At 35.6% G+C, this 15787-nt stretch overlaps 2 protein-coding genes and 1 non-coding gene across 3 annotated transcripts; 1 reads left to right on the top strand and 2 right to left on the bottom strand.

Annotated features, from left to right (window-relative positions):
• The first annotated feature begins 2833 nt into the window (after nt 1-2833).
• On the top strand, nt 2834-4353 carry LOC144555619 (UPF0481 protein At3g47200-like). Its single transcript, XM_078304016.1, has one exon. The coding sequence runs from the start codon at nt 2926-2928 to the stop codon at nt 4351-4353; it is 1428 nt and encodes a 475-aa protein (XP_078160142.1). The 5' UTR covers nt 2834-2925.
• A 983-nt stretch (nt 4354-5336) lies between these two features.
• LOC144556197 (ricin B-like lectin R40G2) lies at nt 5337-14783 on the bottom strand. The gene is made up of 10 exons (XM_078304702.1): nt 14534-14783; nt 14304-14426; nt 13803-14204; nt 13547-13669; nt 13213-13445; nt 12120-12123; nt 6227-6361; nt 6022-6144; nt 5672-5900; nt 5337-5567 (listed from the first exon to the last, which is right to left on the bottom strand). Coding segments are annotated over exons 1-10 (1557 nt in total). The 5' UTR covers nt 14717-14783; the 3' UTR covers nt 5337-5565.
• On the bottom strand, nt 7625-7697 carry TRNAE-CUC (transfer RNA glutamic acid (anticodon CUC)). The gene has a single exon. It is a non-coding gene; the product is annotated as a tRNA-Glu (tRNA).
• Nucleotides 14784-15787: the final 1004 nt, after the last annotated feature.

A 15787-nucleotide genomic window follows, 5' to 3' on the forward strand; every position in this document is an offset into this window, starting at 1 on the left:
ATTTGAAAGATAAAATTAAATAGAAAACGTTTGTATTTTTAGATTCGTAAAATTCATCACGGATCATCAGAAAAATAAATTATAATGATTAGAGAAAAAATAAAAAAGAATGAGTGAAAGAAATCTTTTCGTTTTTGACTTGAAAACAAAAGTAGTTAGGAGTTAAAATTATGCAAATTTAGAATTTTAATGCTTTCAGATAGAGGTTTACATGTTTGTGAGTAGCATTATAAAATGTTATAAACATAGCTTTAAATGTTTTGATATTAGCACTGAAAATTGAAGTTAGACAACATTAGAAGTTTTTTCTGCTAAACTACTTGAGGGACGCGCTCGGATATGATGGATCGGGGTACCAGAACATTTCTCTTTTTTTTTTTCACTTTTGTACCAACTTTGCTTTTAATAAATTTTCTTCTAATCTTTCTTTTAGAGGAAGTTATTATTAATAAAGAAACATTAAAGACTTAACAATACAAATAGCATATCTTATATATTTATGGATTCATTAATAAGGAATGTAATTATTTTGACTTTTGTTCATATAATCATGATTACAATTAAAAGGAAAAGAAAATTGAAAGAAAGGAAAGAGAGATCTCTCCCGAAACTAAATCATACCTTATTTTGTAACATCTTAGTGTCCTCTTTGTTTCATATAACTAACATCAATAGTAAAATATTTTCGAACTAAGGTATGTATCAGCGGCTAACTAAATACATTGAAAATATTTGATACCAATAACATGCATGGCAAACTCTCTCTCTCTCTTTCTCATATACATAATTTATTTTGTTGGCAGAGCATAAATAATACTATTTTGAAGTCCCATAATTTTTTTTCTTGACCAGGCTGCTTAGTTATTTATTTATTTGAAAACTAATTAATTCAGTCAATACCACAAGTTGGTGCCATACTGATAATTCTTCAAATTATAATTAATCTAACTACTTCTACCTTGAACTATAAAAGGACAAAAATTGAAATCAATTTTTTTTAACCCAATCACATGACAAGAAACGATCTCCACAAAATGAAATTATCTATTTAATTTACAAATAAAATGAAACGTTTATTAACTTTTAAGGAGGTTCCATAATTTAACATGTTATATTTTTTTCATAATTTTAATTGCACATATTAATTGGAACTAACAAAATTTGACCATATTTTTTTTTATTCAAATATTTTTCGTTGGATCAAATAGAGAAGATTTGTTTACTATTTTTTTGACTAGTCTAAATGAATTATCTCATCATTTAATTACTTATATAATTTCTTTCAGACTGTTCAAAATTTGAATCAATATATGAAGTTGTACATTACTGATACGCAGCCATTAATGGTAGGAATTATTTAAACAAAAAGCTTCGTGAATTATCCTTCCATAATTGATAGCAAGAATTAATTAGAAGTATAATAACAAGAATTAATTAGAAGTATAATAACAAGAATTAATTAGAAGTATAATAAGAAGGTATTTAAGAAGGGGTAAAATTGAATTTAAATCAAAAATATTATCTTAGCACTCAAAAGTAGAATTTATGCGCTTAGAATAGCACTCCCCATTAAAAATGGAACAATCCAATATTAACTAAATCAAACTTCAAGTTTACAAGCCATAACTCTCAGTGAGAAAATTAGCCTCTCATGAGTATCTTCACAACCATAAAAATTACAAGAAAAAACATACTAGAAAATACAAAAAAAAAAAAACACCAATCTCCTTGTGTAGCCTCATATTCTTGTCATCTTTTTTCTTTAGTAAAAGTTGAGAATCAAGCCATCAAATTATTTAATATTCACAAATAATTACCCCTTCCATGTTTCTTATATGGAGAATATATTGCATTTGCCACTAGACTCATCTTCATCATTTGACTCAGGAATACGCTTTAGACCTTCACTCGTTAAAATTCACAATATTGGATGCATCAAGAGAAGGGATATTCGAGGAATATGAGCTATTCATAATAGCAATGTACACACAGAACTTTTTTGTTATTCGGAATAGCTAGAACAATTGTTATTCTCTATTATTTGTAAATGTTGGAATAATTATTATTTGGAAGTGTGAAGAGAGAGAAAAAAAATATTTTTTTTTAGGATTTCTGCCAACACAATTCCGAAATGACAAAGTTGACGCCACTTTTGTGAATATAACCCATGTTTTTTGTTTTCCAGTGTTTTGTGCAGTTTGTGGTTGTATGATGTATTTACTGTTTTATTTATTTTGACAGATGTACACCGATATAGCCGCTGTCAGTATTTAAAAAAAAGGAATATAACCCATGTTATATTCATATATCTATTGTTTCTAGACAAGTAAAATATTTGACCATTTTTTTTCACAATTAAGACGTATAAAAATATATATCATTTGAACTATGTGAAAAAGTAGTTATTGAAAATGAGTCATTAATTCTGCCCTGATTTTGACCGACCTGATTAGATTAAACGGTCCAGAATGCAACTTGCACAAACTTGGAAGGAACCGGCACAGCATCACACCCAATTCGATGAAGTACATTTCTGTTAACGGTAGTCAGTGACAATTGCATTAAATTATCTTAGAACTGCTCTACATGTATACATGCATGATGTCTTTGTGAGTGAATAATGATGGAGTTGGTAGAGGGATCTTCTTTATCAACAAATGGAATATTACATTTTTAAATGTCCGAAACTCCGAATATTTGAACTTCATATCAATTCAAAACTTAATTAATGAGTCGTGATACATCATGTTTAGCCAATTCATGAAGTCCAAGACTCAAAAGTTCTGACAAAAGAAAACATTTCTTGTGGGAATGGTGAAGTGATGGGGCCACACTAATGACCAAATTAAATATATATATACAAATGTTAAAGGTTCTTTTGTTAAAGCTGAACCAAATTACTCTTCCATTCACAAAGAAACATTAATGGAAGAAACCCAAATAGTTATAGATGTCAGAGCCTCTCACTTGTCAGAATCAATGCAATGTAAACTCAACACATTGTGGGGCAAACCGAACGAGATAGAAAACTTTACCGTCTTTCGCGCACCATGTAACATTCGCCAAAGCAAGAGGAATCTCTTCGAGCCCTTTGTCGTTTCCATTGGCCCATTCCACCGTGGTAACACAAGCGTCCGAGCCATGGAGGAGAAAAAATGGCGGTTCTTGCGGGATTTTCTGTCCCGTGGGGACCACATAAATTTGGATCTCTGTATATCAGAGATGAAACTCCTAGAAGAGAGAACACGGAGGTGTTATAGTGAAACGGTGGCTCTTGACAGTGATGGATTTGTAGAGATGATGCTGCTTGATGGATGCTTTGTGCTCGAGTACTTCTTAAAATGGTACGAGGGAAATTCAAATTCTGTTTTTGAGGTTGGTTGGAATTGTGCGTTCATACTTTCTGATTTGCTACTTTTAGAGAACCAAATTCCCTTCTTTGTAGTTGAGAAGTTATGCCAGATTGGTGTAAAACAAGAAGATAGAATTTCTTTTGTTAATCACCTCGTTCGTATTTTGGCCCGAGGACCAACAAATGAATCCATATCTCCAAACCTTCCACCTGATAAAATTCACCACTTGGTCCATCTCTGTCACCACTGTTCAGTGCCCAACCCGGGGAAACCAGTTGTATTGAGTTCCAAATCATTTAATCTAACCAGAATGGTGAGGCCCAGTAGAATCAAATATTTGCTTCTTGGGTTTCTTGTATGGGTGCTCACAAGAAGATTTCCCGGTTCAAGTTCTCGAAGCTTATCGTTAACATTCCCGAATTCTACCATGAAAAGATCGGTGATGGTGATCCCTTGTGCCACTGAGCTCCAAGATGCGGGCATGAAATTCAGACCAAAGATCAACCCGCGACATATGCTCGACATATCATTTGATCACGGTGTCTTGGAAATCCCTAGACTAACAATCACCAATGACACTAAGCCTCTTTTTGTTAACCTTGTAGCATTTGAACAGTGCAAATTGGGTGAAATGCAAGCACATTTGACAAGCTTTGCATCATTCTTGGATTCGCTAGTCAACACGCAAAAGGATGTGATTATACTACAACAGTGCGGGATTGTCGAGAACTGTCTGAGCAGTGAAGAGGAGTTAACTAATTTCTTCAACCAAGTCAGCGAAGGCGCGGTTTTAATGGAAGATCACTTTTTGGCTGAATTGTTCACAGAAGTGAACAGATACTGTGAATCAAACTGGAACAGGCAGCGAGCAAAATTGATTCGTGATTATTTTGGCAGTCCATGGGCAGCGATTTCTCTCATTGCTGCACTGGTACTTCTAGTTCTTACATGTGTACAATCTTTCTTTGCAGTTTATGCCTACTACATTCCCCCGAGCTGATGCTGTAACATTCTTTGTTTCACAGTACTATTCAGATCTTCTAAATATTAATTGAACAAGAGAAAAGTGGCTTTACAGTGTATGGTATCAATGAAATATTTTAGAATCGTTTTTTTTTCCTTTTTTCTTAATTGTTTCTTATTTCTTTTAGTCTTCTATCTTGTCTCTTTAATGTTTTTATAATATGCTTGGAAGTTTTATTTAGAAGCACTTATAACTATGCACTATATGGATGTCTGCAATTCGTTCGCATTGCATTTAGTGTACGAGGATCCTGGTTCTAACTAAACGCTCAATAACTACATTAAACCATTTTTAGAATAGCAGTGCGTGCTGATGTCTTTGGATTTTCGATGATTGATTGAGTTGGTTGAGGAGTGTTTTTAACTAACAAAATAACCAAAGATTATATATTTATCGCGCCTAAAATAGAAAATTTACATGCAGATTCGTGCTTTGTATTTCCCAGTATTAAAATATCATCAATTAAGCTAATTATTTTGTCTCAGCTCAAGCAAAGAACATTTATTTTACATGCCTAATCATGCTTTATGTTTCCTGAATAAAAAATCAGATAGGTATGTATTGTGTATAACTCCTGCAAACACCATTATTCCTCTACCGTATAATTAACTACCCTAATTTAGTTTAGAAATTTCCACAATTTGGTCTTTCCAATGTACAATTGATTATAAAAGGATGTTGCAGTTTTGGGCTGAGGACGCTTGCTCGATCTCATATATGCTTATAATTGCAATTTCTGACTGTTTTTGGTTTTTTCTTTTTTAAAAAGGGACATGCAGTACTCTTGCCCCTAACATTTGGAATTGACAAGCTAGTTCAGTTTTGTTTTACTTTGAAACTTCCGTATTGGATGGATGCACATCTTTTGCAATTATATATATCATCTGATGATATAAACTTAAGAAGACAAGTCCCTAAAGACAAGGCACATATTTCTTTGGAAATAAGAGATGCCATCATTCATACAAATACAAATGCTTATGTATTATTACATGCAAGTGCCATGCATGATTCACCACATACATACTTTTTTCAAGGATCACATTCAAAGCTGCATGTACATATTGACTGCCAATACCTGCCAGAGCATATGTATGAGCAGATTTTATTTTGACAACATAAAACTTAGTAGCATACTGTTTCCTTCTCAGATCAACCAAGTTTTTAATAAACAGAGCTCCATATTCTTCCTGAAATCAACAATATATGTACATTATGTCAACTTGTTTAAAAAATTCCATTAAAGCTCAATATATTTTATGAAAGAATTTCAACTAGAAATGAAGTAGCTTACACCATGGAGCAATCTTCCAGCGTTGATTGTCACCTTCGCACCATTTCCAAAGCACAATCTGGGTACCGTCATGGACGCCGCCGTGATTTTTGTCTCCATGGAAAGCATCAAAATTCAGATAAATGTTATTAACCATCCTTATGCACCTGAACCCCTTGCCCACATCCCTGGACTCGGTCCACAGCACCGACTCGTCAAGGTAATCAGGGTTGTATGGAACTAGCCGAACCTGACATATGCACAATTGCACAAATGGCCTTTTAGAGTTAGTATATATCGTAATTAATTGGCCAACATACATATGTCAAGAAGTATATATTCTTAATTTATAATGAATTATGTTGAATTACAGGGTGAGATTGCCCAAAGGAATGCTTGATAGCCTCCCCGGTGACTTTGTTAACCAGAGCAAATGCCGGGTATCCCTCTTCATCCTTTATCTTTGAGCTGTGCCTCATGTCTTTGATCCAGTGCTGTACATATGCATTACATATTTCAGATTACCATCAAATACAAGAATAATTAAATAAGTGCAATATATTATGAAAATATTACCTGATAATCATCCTTGGGATTTTTCGGAGCAAGGACAACAGCCCCGTCACGGACAGTAATACAGTAACCATCATTTGCACGGCAATAGATTCTGACGGTATGCTGTGGTGGTAGCAAATTGCCGCCGCCATAGGCCTCCGGGTAGACCCCATTTGACAAGGGAGGAGCATAGCCCAGGGTGGCGTGATTGTAATTACACATGGTTTCAACCGGCACGGAGTTTTCATCATTTGATTGTTGGTAGAGACGGCGGCGATAGAATGTATGCATTTTTTGCACAGGCGCTAGCTAATTTACCAGCTTTGTTTGTATGGCGCTTAATGTGCTTGTGCAGAGGTGTGCATGGCTTGGCTTGGTATATAAATAGGCCGGTATATGGATTGTACAGGGATAGTGATAATAGTGCTTTCAGCTTAGAAAGAAACTTTTTCATCCATTTTTTCTATTGTATCATAGATAAGTTGGAGATGAATAAGAATTTTTTTCGTTAAATTAAAAAAATCATTATTTTATCGGTTAAAGATACAGTTATGTAAGAGTTATTTCGTACTCGTTATTAATTGATAAATATAAAATTATATTAATATTTTTTAATAATATAATTTGTATTATTATGATTAGGTTGATTTGTACAATTATATTTATATTTTTTTAATCTATGACAAAAATAATGTATCCAACATTTTATATAGTTTTTCAATCAGTAATTTATGACAAAATTAATTAATACAAATTTTTATATCTTTAATTTACATAAATTTAATATCTTTTTCAAAATAATGGAATCAATACTATAATTTTCATATTTTAATATATTACTTACATAATTTAATATATTTATTTACACATTTTTTAGAGTAATTTTTTTACGGTATCTATTGAAACTTACAAGGGCATTAATTTGGAAACACTTTATATTATTTTCTTGTATAAGCGGTGGGGTGAGAATCAAAGCCAGTGTGTGGAGTATTATTCCCCAATTGACAAATAGAATCCTGCGTTTGTATTAAGCTACTTCATGATAGCTAGATTCTCTTATCACTTAAATTGGTCTTCTTCCTTTTTGTTATTTGTTAAATCATAAATGGGATCCCATTTAAGGCGGTTGGGGAAAGTAAATAGGATGCAAAAACAAAAGGAGAAAAAAAATTATAGATAAGGTTTCCTAATTGCTATGTTATGTAGGAATGTTGATGCAAATCAGAATTATTGTCTATTTCAATAAAAATTAACGGTTCGATCATGCATGTAGTCACAACATGGCAGGCAATGAGGCAATGGGTTTATAAGATATATAATTATAAACTGGTCCAGAAAAATACTAAATAGCTCGATCCATGCCTTCTATGGGGCCTTGGTTTGCAATCTGCTTATTTGTAAAACTAATTAACAAAAAGTTTCCGTTGCCGGGACTCGAACCCGGGTCTCTCGGGTGAGAGCCGAGTATCCTAACCAGCTAGACTACAACGGAATTTCTAATTCTTACAAATTATTTTTTTGAGAAACCCAATTCTTACAAATTAGATTCAATTAATCTTTTTACTAATTTATTATAAGATATCAGCAACTAGGGGTGTAAACGGTTGGATACGGATATTTTTCATAATTAGCTTGTTGGTTACAAAACATCTATTATATTATTAAAATATTAGTCACTAATTATGTCATAGTGTTGAGCCCGGCTAGTATAACATTGGTGTCACATGACACTAATTTCAAAATTGATTGAATAGACTTCAAACGACTAATCCAAACCGTTCAAACCAATTTACTTTATGAGTGATGCGTTTACATGCAATTTTTTTATATTTTCGAGTTATTTTAGTATCAAATCAAGCGGTATAAATGTTGAAAAATGAATGTATTAAAATTAACTTAAAAACTCACACATTTGACTGCTTGACTTGATACTAAATAAATTCAAAAAGTTATAAATTTTACATGTAAATGCATAACTAATGAAGTAGATTGGTTTGAACGGTTTGGATTCACCGTTTGAAGTCAATTCGATAGATTTTGGAGTTGGTGTTATATAGACTAAAAGGACACTGATGTTATACTAGCCAAACTCCATAGTGTTATATTATTCATCAAAATATATATTTGTATGTAATTTAATAAATTATTGGTGCAATATACAATTTAATAAATCAATTTAAGAACATATATCACATTTGTTATGATGGTTTAAAAGTGTAAATGGTCGAGTACAGATAGTTAAAAGTCTTACTATATCCTTATTCGTTATAATTTTTCGAATACGAATACGAATAGTCTCGGATACAGATACGAATCGAATAATTTAGATAATTTTTCGGATTCAGATTCGGATCCAGACGAAATCATATAATATCCAATCCATTTACACCCCTATCAGCAACTATATACCTCAACGGAGAATTGCAAATTCTTAGTACCTTTTTAATTCTTCTTATTGGAATGTTACGAATAATAAGTCAACATATAGAAATAATTTACGAATCAATTCGATTCAAAATTGAAGAAAAAAACATAATGAAAATTCTGATAACAAATTGGCAATAAATAAAACGTAATAAACTTTAAATTAGTTATTTACCCATATAAACTTTAAATTTGGTTTTCCCATTCAAACTCATTTATTTTATTTATATCCCCATTTTGTGAATTTGAAACACTAATTATTTGGAACCATCAGCATATTGGAGATTTCATCTCTAATCAAAACAGGAGTCACTACACTATACCATATATAACTCTTTTGGGGCCCTACCCTTTGACCCGACACCTCAGAAAATTCCTGAAGAGAGAGCATGATCAGCTGCGCCTCTTCCTTGTTTGCTGCTCCAAAAATCAGCAAGTCGTCTGCATACAAACAGTCAGTCAGTGGTTGTGCATAAGGAGCTAGGCGAACTCCTCTTAGTGCCCTGGTTTGCACACGATACTTCAGGCTTCTAGATAGAATATCCATCCCTAGGATGAAAATATATGGAGATAAAGAACACTCTTGTCTAAGCCCACTTTCCAGCTTCAAAAAACCATCGCCCTTCCCATTAAGAACAATTGTAAACTGGGCCGACTCAATGTAGCCCATGACCCATTTTGCAAATTTCGGTGGAAAATTATAAATCGGCATAATTGATCTTATGAACTCCCAGTCCATTCGATCAAAAGCCTTCGATAAGTCCACCTTCAAACAAAATTCCTTGTTCTTGTAGGATGCTAACCCAAACGAATGGAGCACTTCTCAAAGTAGAATAACATTTTCGGATATCTCTCGACCCGGAATGAAGGCACTATGAGATCTTGAGATGCATGCACCTATGAAAGGCTTTAATCTCAAAGTCAGTATTTTTGAAATTAATTTATATATCACATTACATACCGAGATTGGTCGAAAATCTGTGACTTGAACTGCTTCTTCTATTTTCGGGATGAGAACAAGGTTCGATCTGCCTATGTGAGATGGCATCCTTCCTGTTTCAAAAAATAATCGCACCTCCTTCATGATTGTTGGTCCGAAAATAGACCATTTTTCTTGTATAATTCGTGCACTAAATCCATCAGGTCCAGCAACTTTATCTGGACCTAATGTCATCAATGCTCGAAATGTTTCATGCACATTGGGTTCAGCTTCAAGACAAGTATGGGCAGAGGAAGGAATCCCCGTCACCCCATGAAAAACTTCCTCTCTATACACATCAGCTATAGGCCGAACTCCAGCCTTCTTATAGATGCTTTTAAAATGATTAACAAACAGAGCCCGGATTGCTCTTTCATCAGTCACCCATGCACCGTTAGTTCCCTTCAGATTTCGAATAGCATTCTTCCTCTTTCTAGTAATTGCCGTCGCATGAAAAAATCGAGTATTGTTGTCACCGAAAACTGCCCAATTTAGCCTAGCCCTTTGATGCCAAAATCTTTCTTGCATGATGAGAATTTGTTGATGCTCTTTTTGCAATTCGGATTCCCTCCTAACTGTTTCTTCATGCTGTATAGCTCCATTTACAACCTTCATTTCTTCTTCAATCTTCCTTAGCATCATGTCAGGAGTTGGGCTATCTCCCAACCACCCTTTCACTTCCTGTTTGAAACTAGATTTCACATTGCACCAGTCCTCTTGACCCATCTGAATCGCCCTTTTGCACACCTCATCAAACCCTTCCTTTAAATTCCACCAGTTCTCACATCTAAAAGCATGTCTAGTTCTGATCAGTTTAGGTTTAGTACGAATTAAGATAGGCATATGATCACTACTAAATCTAGGGAGATGGAATACAACAATTTCATTATATGCCATCGCCCAAGAAATAGTTGACATAGCCCTGTCAAGCCTTTGCGAAATATTATCAGACCCCCCTTGCTTATTTGACCAAGTATAAGCCGGTCCATGGTAACCAAGGTCCACCAATCCCATGTTACGAAACCAATCTCTAAATAATCTGTTTGGAGTCCCTAAAATTACTGAGCCGCCACTCTTTTCTTGCAAAGACATGACAGCATTAAAATCACCAAAAAGACATGCATGCCCATCACAATGATCCACAAATCCCTCAATCTCATCCCAAATTTGAGAATTTTGAACCCTTGTAGGTCCCTATAGACGGCTGCCAAGCCCCACGGCCTAGAACCATCCTTATTCGAAACTTCCGCAAAAATATAAAATTTATTAGAACGAAAAAATATTAACTACTACATCATCACTCCATAGTAACCATAAACCCCCCCGATCTACCCTCCGAGGGAAATCCAAAAAAATTACACAAAGGCAAATCAGCCACTCTATTCTTAGCTTTTTCTAAACAACACCTAGTCTCGGAAATAAATGCAATTGTAGCCTTTGTGCAGCGAAGATATCGTTTTAACGTGGAGACTGTCTTGCCTCCGCTGCCTTGACAGTTCCACGATATGATATTCATGGAGGGGGTGCCAGCGCGTTAAGCCCCGCCGACTTTGGCCTTTTGTTGAATGTCAGAAAACGCTCTTCCGGCCACCCAAGCACTGCTCTAGATTTAATGTAGTTATGTACGTAGCCACAACACACATTATTTTGAAAATGAAGTGAATTTGTTTAACAAAAAAAGAAAAACGGTTCCACAATTTAGACTTACGGAACTAATAAAGACCGTTCGGCAAATTTAAACTGCAGCACCGCTCATTGATTATGAGACAGTTTCGCAGTTTAAACTTCCGAATCTGATAAAAGTAAGTTTTTAAAAAGAGGAGGGTTCAAATGCCTTTATTTTTTTTTGTCTTTACTATGTCTTAATTTTTTAAAATTTTAATAATTCAAAATTTAAAACTTAAAAGTCAAAATAAAACCGTTAGATGTGATCTATGTTATTTTTTTTATCTGCTCATAAAAAATTATTACATTTCAATTTTGTTTTTATGTAAATCAATAAGTTGAAAAATCAACTTCTAGAAATCATCCACATTAGTACGTTTTTTACAAGCTCTCGATGACAACCAAAATAAAATTAAAATGTCATATTTTTTTACACAAGCATAAATAAAATGATGTAGATCATATCCAATGGTTTTATTTTGACTTTTAAGTTTTAAATTTTGAATTATTAAAGTTTTTAAAAATGGAGGTACGATGGAGGCACAAAAAATAGAGGCATTTGAACCCTCCTAAAAAATAGTGGTTAAATAATTTATAATTTTTAAAGATGATAAAAATAAAAATTTAGGCAAAGTGATCCTCCATACTAGGATTTGTATCTCTCAGGAGTCAGGATACCTGACTCAACATAATTGAAATAGACGGTCCAGATTTACTCTCAGCTGGAGTCTATTCGGAATGGCACAGAGTCAGTATTATTTGTGCTTTGAGATTCTTATCAAGTTAAAGAAGAATCCTACAACCTGAGGGCTGAGGGGATGTGAATTCTCACCACCACCAGCCCACCTCTCTCCTCCCTTCTGAGTTTGGACCCTTTCCCTTCTTTGCCACTTTCTGATCTTAAACAGGCCCTTTGCCCTGAACCATTGGGCCTTGGGCCTTGGTGTTCTTCTGTACTTGCTTTGAGACCAATAACTTGGTTATTTATTTATTTATTTTGTGGTATTTTGCTTTGTTCTTTTCAGCCCAAGCGAAATACTCGCCGAGTAACATCGATGATAAATAATAAAATTTCAAGATTCTAGCAACTTACGAAAAGTTACATCTTCAGCATCTCGTTTATTTCTATCAGAAAATTACAATTCTAAATTTACTCTGTTGAAACGAACTCTTATAAATAATATTGAAGTTTTGTAAGTATTCTATTGAATTCTATTGAAATTTTATAATATTCATTCCGATTATAGAAGGGATGGGTTTCGTAAATGTGCAGTGTCTGAGTTATTAAATTAGAAGAGCGTGCAATCGAATAGAACATTTGTTAAAGAATTTTGATTCCGGTTTCTTTATTCATAACTTTTATTCAAGCACTGACAAAAGTTAATCCACGTCACAACATGATACTCCTTTGGTCAACTTTCGCTGGGAGCATCACACGATGGGGAACGGTGAGCAGCTTTTCTTAAAAAGAAAAATCGACTGAGCAGTTCACCAAACCACATAATAACACCAACCAAGTAAAAAATAAAACCATCACATCACAACGAAATACTGAAAATAGTACCGCAATGCATAAAACATGCAATACTCTGACACAGAAATTAACGCAAAGCAAAGCAAAGGACTGACTCCCTGACATACATTCATGATTCTCTCGCAAACAAAACACAAGTTCATCGCATCTTTTAAAACAAGATAAGAACTAAAAATATACAAAGAGAGACAAGATCACTGGGATGGGACCCATTTATTCTGAAACGAGCAGCATTAACCTACACCGAGAAAGCAGATAACGATGTCACGAGTGAGGAGTCATTGCTAGCTACATCACCATTTCCTGCAACAACAGTTGGTACATTTTATAAGAAAACAATAGAATTGAAGAAAAGAATAACCAAATCCCTTCATTTAAAATGGAGGGAAGGGTTTGTTTAAACACTTACACCAGGGTACAATTTTCCAGCGCTGGTTATCCCCCTCGGCCCACTTCCAGAGAACTAGACCGGTTCCATCGTGCACCCCTCCATGGTCCTTGTCCCCATTGAGAGCATCAAAGTTGAGATAGATATTGTTCACCATGCGAATGCACCGGAACCCATGCCCCACGTCCCTGCTCTCGGTCCACAGCACCGACTCATCAAGATAATCCGGGTTATACCGCACAAGCTTCACCTAATGCCAAATAAATGGGAAGTGCCATTTGATCAATTATTCCTATTTTGCATGAAAGGACAAAATCAATTAAAATTTGAACTTGTAAGTTGTAAGCTTACTGGGTGGCTTTGTCCAAGAGAATGTTTGAGTGCTTGTCCAGTTGCTTGGTTGACCAAGGCGAACGCTGGGTATCCCTCCTCATCCTTGATCTTGCTGCTGTATCTCATATCCTTGATCCAGTGCTATACATTTCAAATATAAAATAAGCAAAAAATTCATGGACCAAAATGTAAATAACTAAACAAAGTATAAACTTCTTTTTTCTTTGCTTAAGAATAAAGTATAAACAAAAACCAACTATCATATATTGCTCACCTGGTACGGGTCCTTTGGGTTTGCCGGAGCGAGAACAACAGTGTCATTACGAACGGTCAGATTGTAACCCTCGTTGGCACGGCAGTGGATCTTGACTGTCGGCTGTGACGGTCCGCCATGAGCCTGGTAGGAAACAGGTGAAGCGTGAACCGGGTTCAGATCGGCCTCATCTCCATAAGGCACGATCTTCCAGCTCTGGTTGTCGCCTTTGCACCAGTTCCAGAGAACAACGGTGGTGCCGTCATGGACCCCACCGTGGTCCTTGTCGCCATTGAGGGCGTCAAAGTTGAGAGAGATGTTGTTCACCATGCGGATGCACCTGAAGCCATTACCGACGTCCCTGGACTCGGACCATAGCACTGACTCGTCAAGGTAATCCGGGTTGTATGGTACCAGACGCACCTGTTTAAAACAACAAATGACACACATATTTCACCGATCTGCAAAACGACTTGATATGCCAGTCAATCGTAGTAGAAAAGCATAAATCTGATTACTTACGGGATGCGATTGACCGAGAGAATGCTTGATAGCTTCACCAGTAGCTTTGTTGACCAGAGCAAATGCGGGATAACCTTCCTCGTCCTTAATCTTAGTGCTGTGCCTCATGTCCTTGATCCAGTGCTGATATTATGATCAATATTTAAAATACAAATAGCAAATCAATGAACGACCGAGAAATCAACAAATCTAAAAAAATATCAAGATGAGAGATTTAGTAAATTGCTGACCTGGAATGGATCACGGGGGTTTGCTGGAGCGAGCACGACCTGGCCATCACGGGCGGCAAGACAATAGTTCTCACTAGATCGGCAAAAGATCTTAACCGTCGGTGGAGCCTGGACAGAGGAGGGAGGAGGTGGCTGGTGGGAGGGGCCATGGTGTCCGTGGCCGAAGAAGTGGTGTCCTTCCATGGTCGGTGGTGAGAGGTTTTGATCGGATAAAGGGTTTTACAAGGGTCTAGAGTCTAGACTATGGTGCGAGGTGAAGGAGACGGTGGCACTGGTCTTATAGAGCTGGAGATGAAAGACGCGTGCTGGGTGTCCCTGTATTTTCTGTATCGTTCTTCAGTTATTATTATGTGTAGCGAGTCTCTGGGGAAAAGATTTATAAAGGTGTAATTTTCTGTGGGGACCCATACTACAGACATTTACTAGGTTTTGAAATTCAAATATTGAAGTGTTAGGTAAGACCGTAAACGTTTTTTTTTTTTTATTTGAGGAGAAAACCCGTGGGTATGTAGAATCCGCATAACCCCAGGTACCTGAGGTACAAGTGGTGAATCTGGACCATTCATTTCATTTGACACGAATCGCAAAGAAGTCCCCCATAACCTCAACAGCTACCGGATTGAGTTTAGCCTGAATGGATTTAATCTGGACCGTCCATTTTTATTGATTGCACCTCAGGTACCTGGGCGGATACGGACTCGGGTATGTAAGACCGTAAACGTTAAAGATTGCGGGTTTGTTGGTTTTACTTTACCGTCTACTCTTTTTATTATATCCATGAGGTGTCCATTAGTTTCATATCTTCGAATTATCACCGTTGGATTTAACACCTGTACGGGTGACAGGATCTATAATTTAAAATGTACTCTCCTGTTTTACTTAAAATTGAAAGGATATGATATGATGTGGCTCGGCGAATAGAAATCGTGCCATGAGAACGAGTCACTTGGTTGAGGTGGGCTCTGCTCACCGCACCCTTCTCACCTCTCACCTTCCCGTTTGTTTTTTTTTGTTTTTTTTTTTAGAATACACCTTCCCGTTTGTTGTTATCCAATTGGCGGTTTTTCAGTTTCTCAGCGGATTGACCGAACGCACTCAATAATAATAAAAACATTGGTATCCAAGAAAATTTTAAAAATAATAAAGAATTAAAATTAGTAGTAAAAATTAATGAACATGAAGATTGTATCTATTCCAAGAAAAGAAATCCCCATTATGTTTTGCGTATTTAGCTGGGAAATATTTGAAAGATGA

The sequence above is a fragment of the Carex rostrata genome, chromosome 6 (genome assembly GCF_964058835.1).
Source record: "Carex rostrata chromosome 6, lpCarRost1.2, whole genome shotgun sequence".
In the NCBI taxonomy this organism is placed as follows: Eukaryota; Viridiplantae; Streptophyta; class Magnoliopsida; order Poales; family Cyperaceae; genus Carex; species Carex rostrata.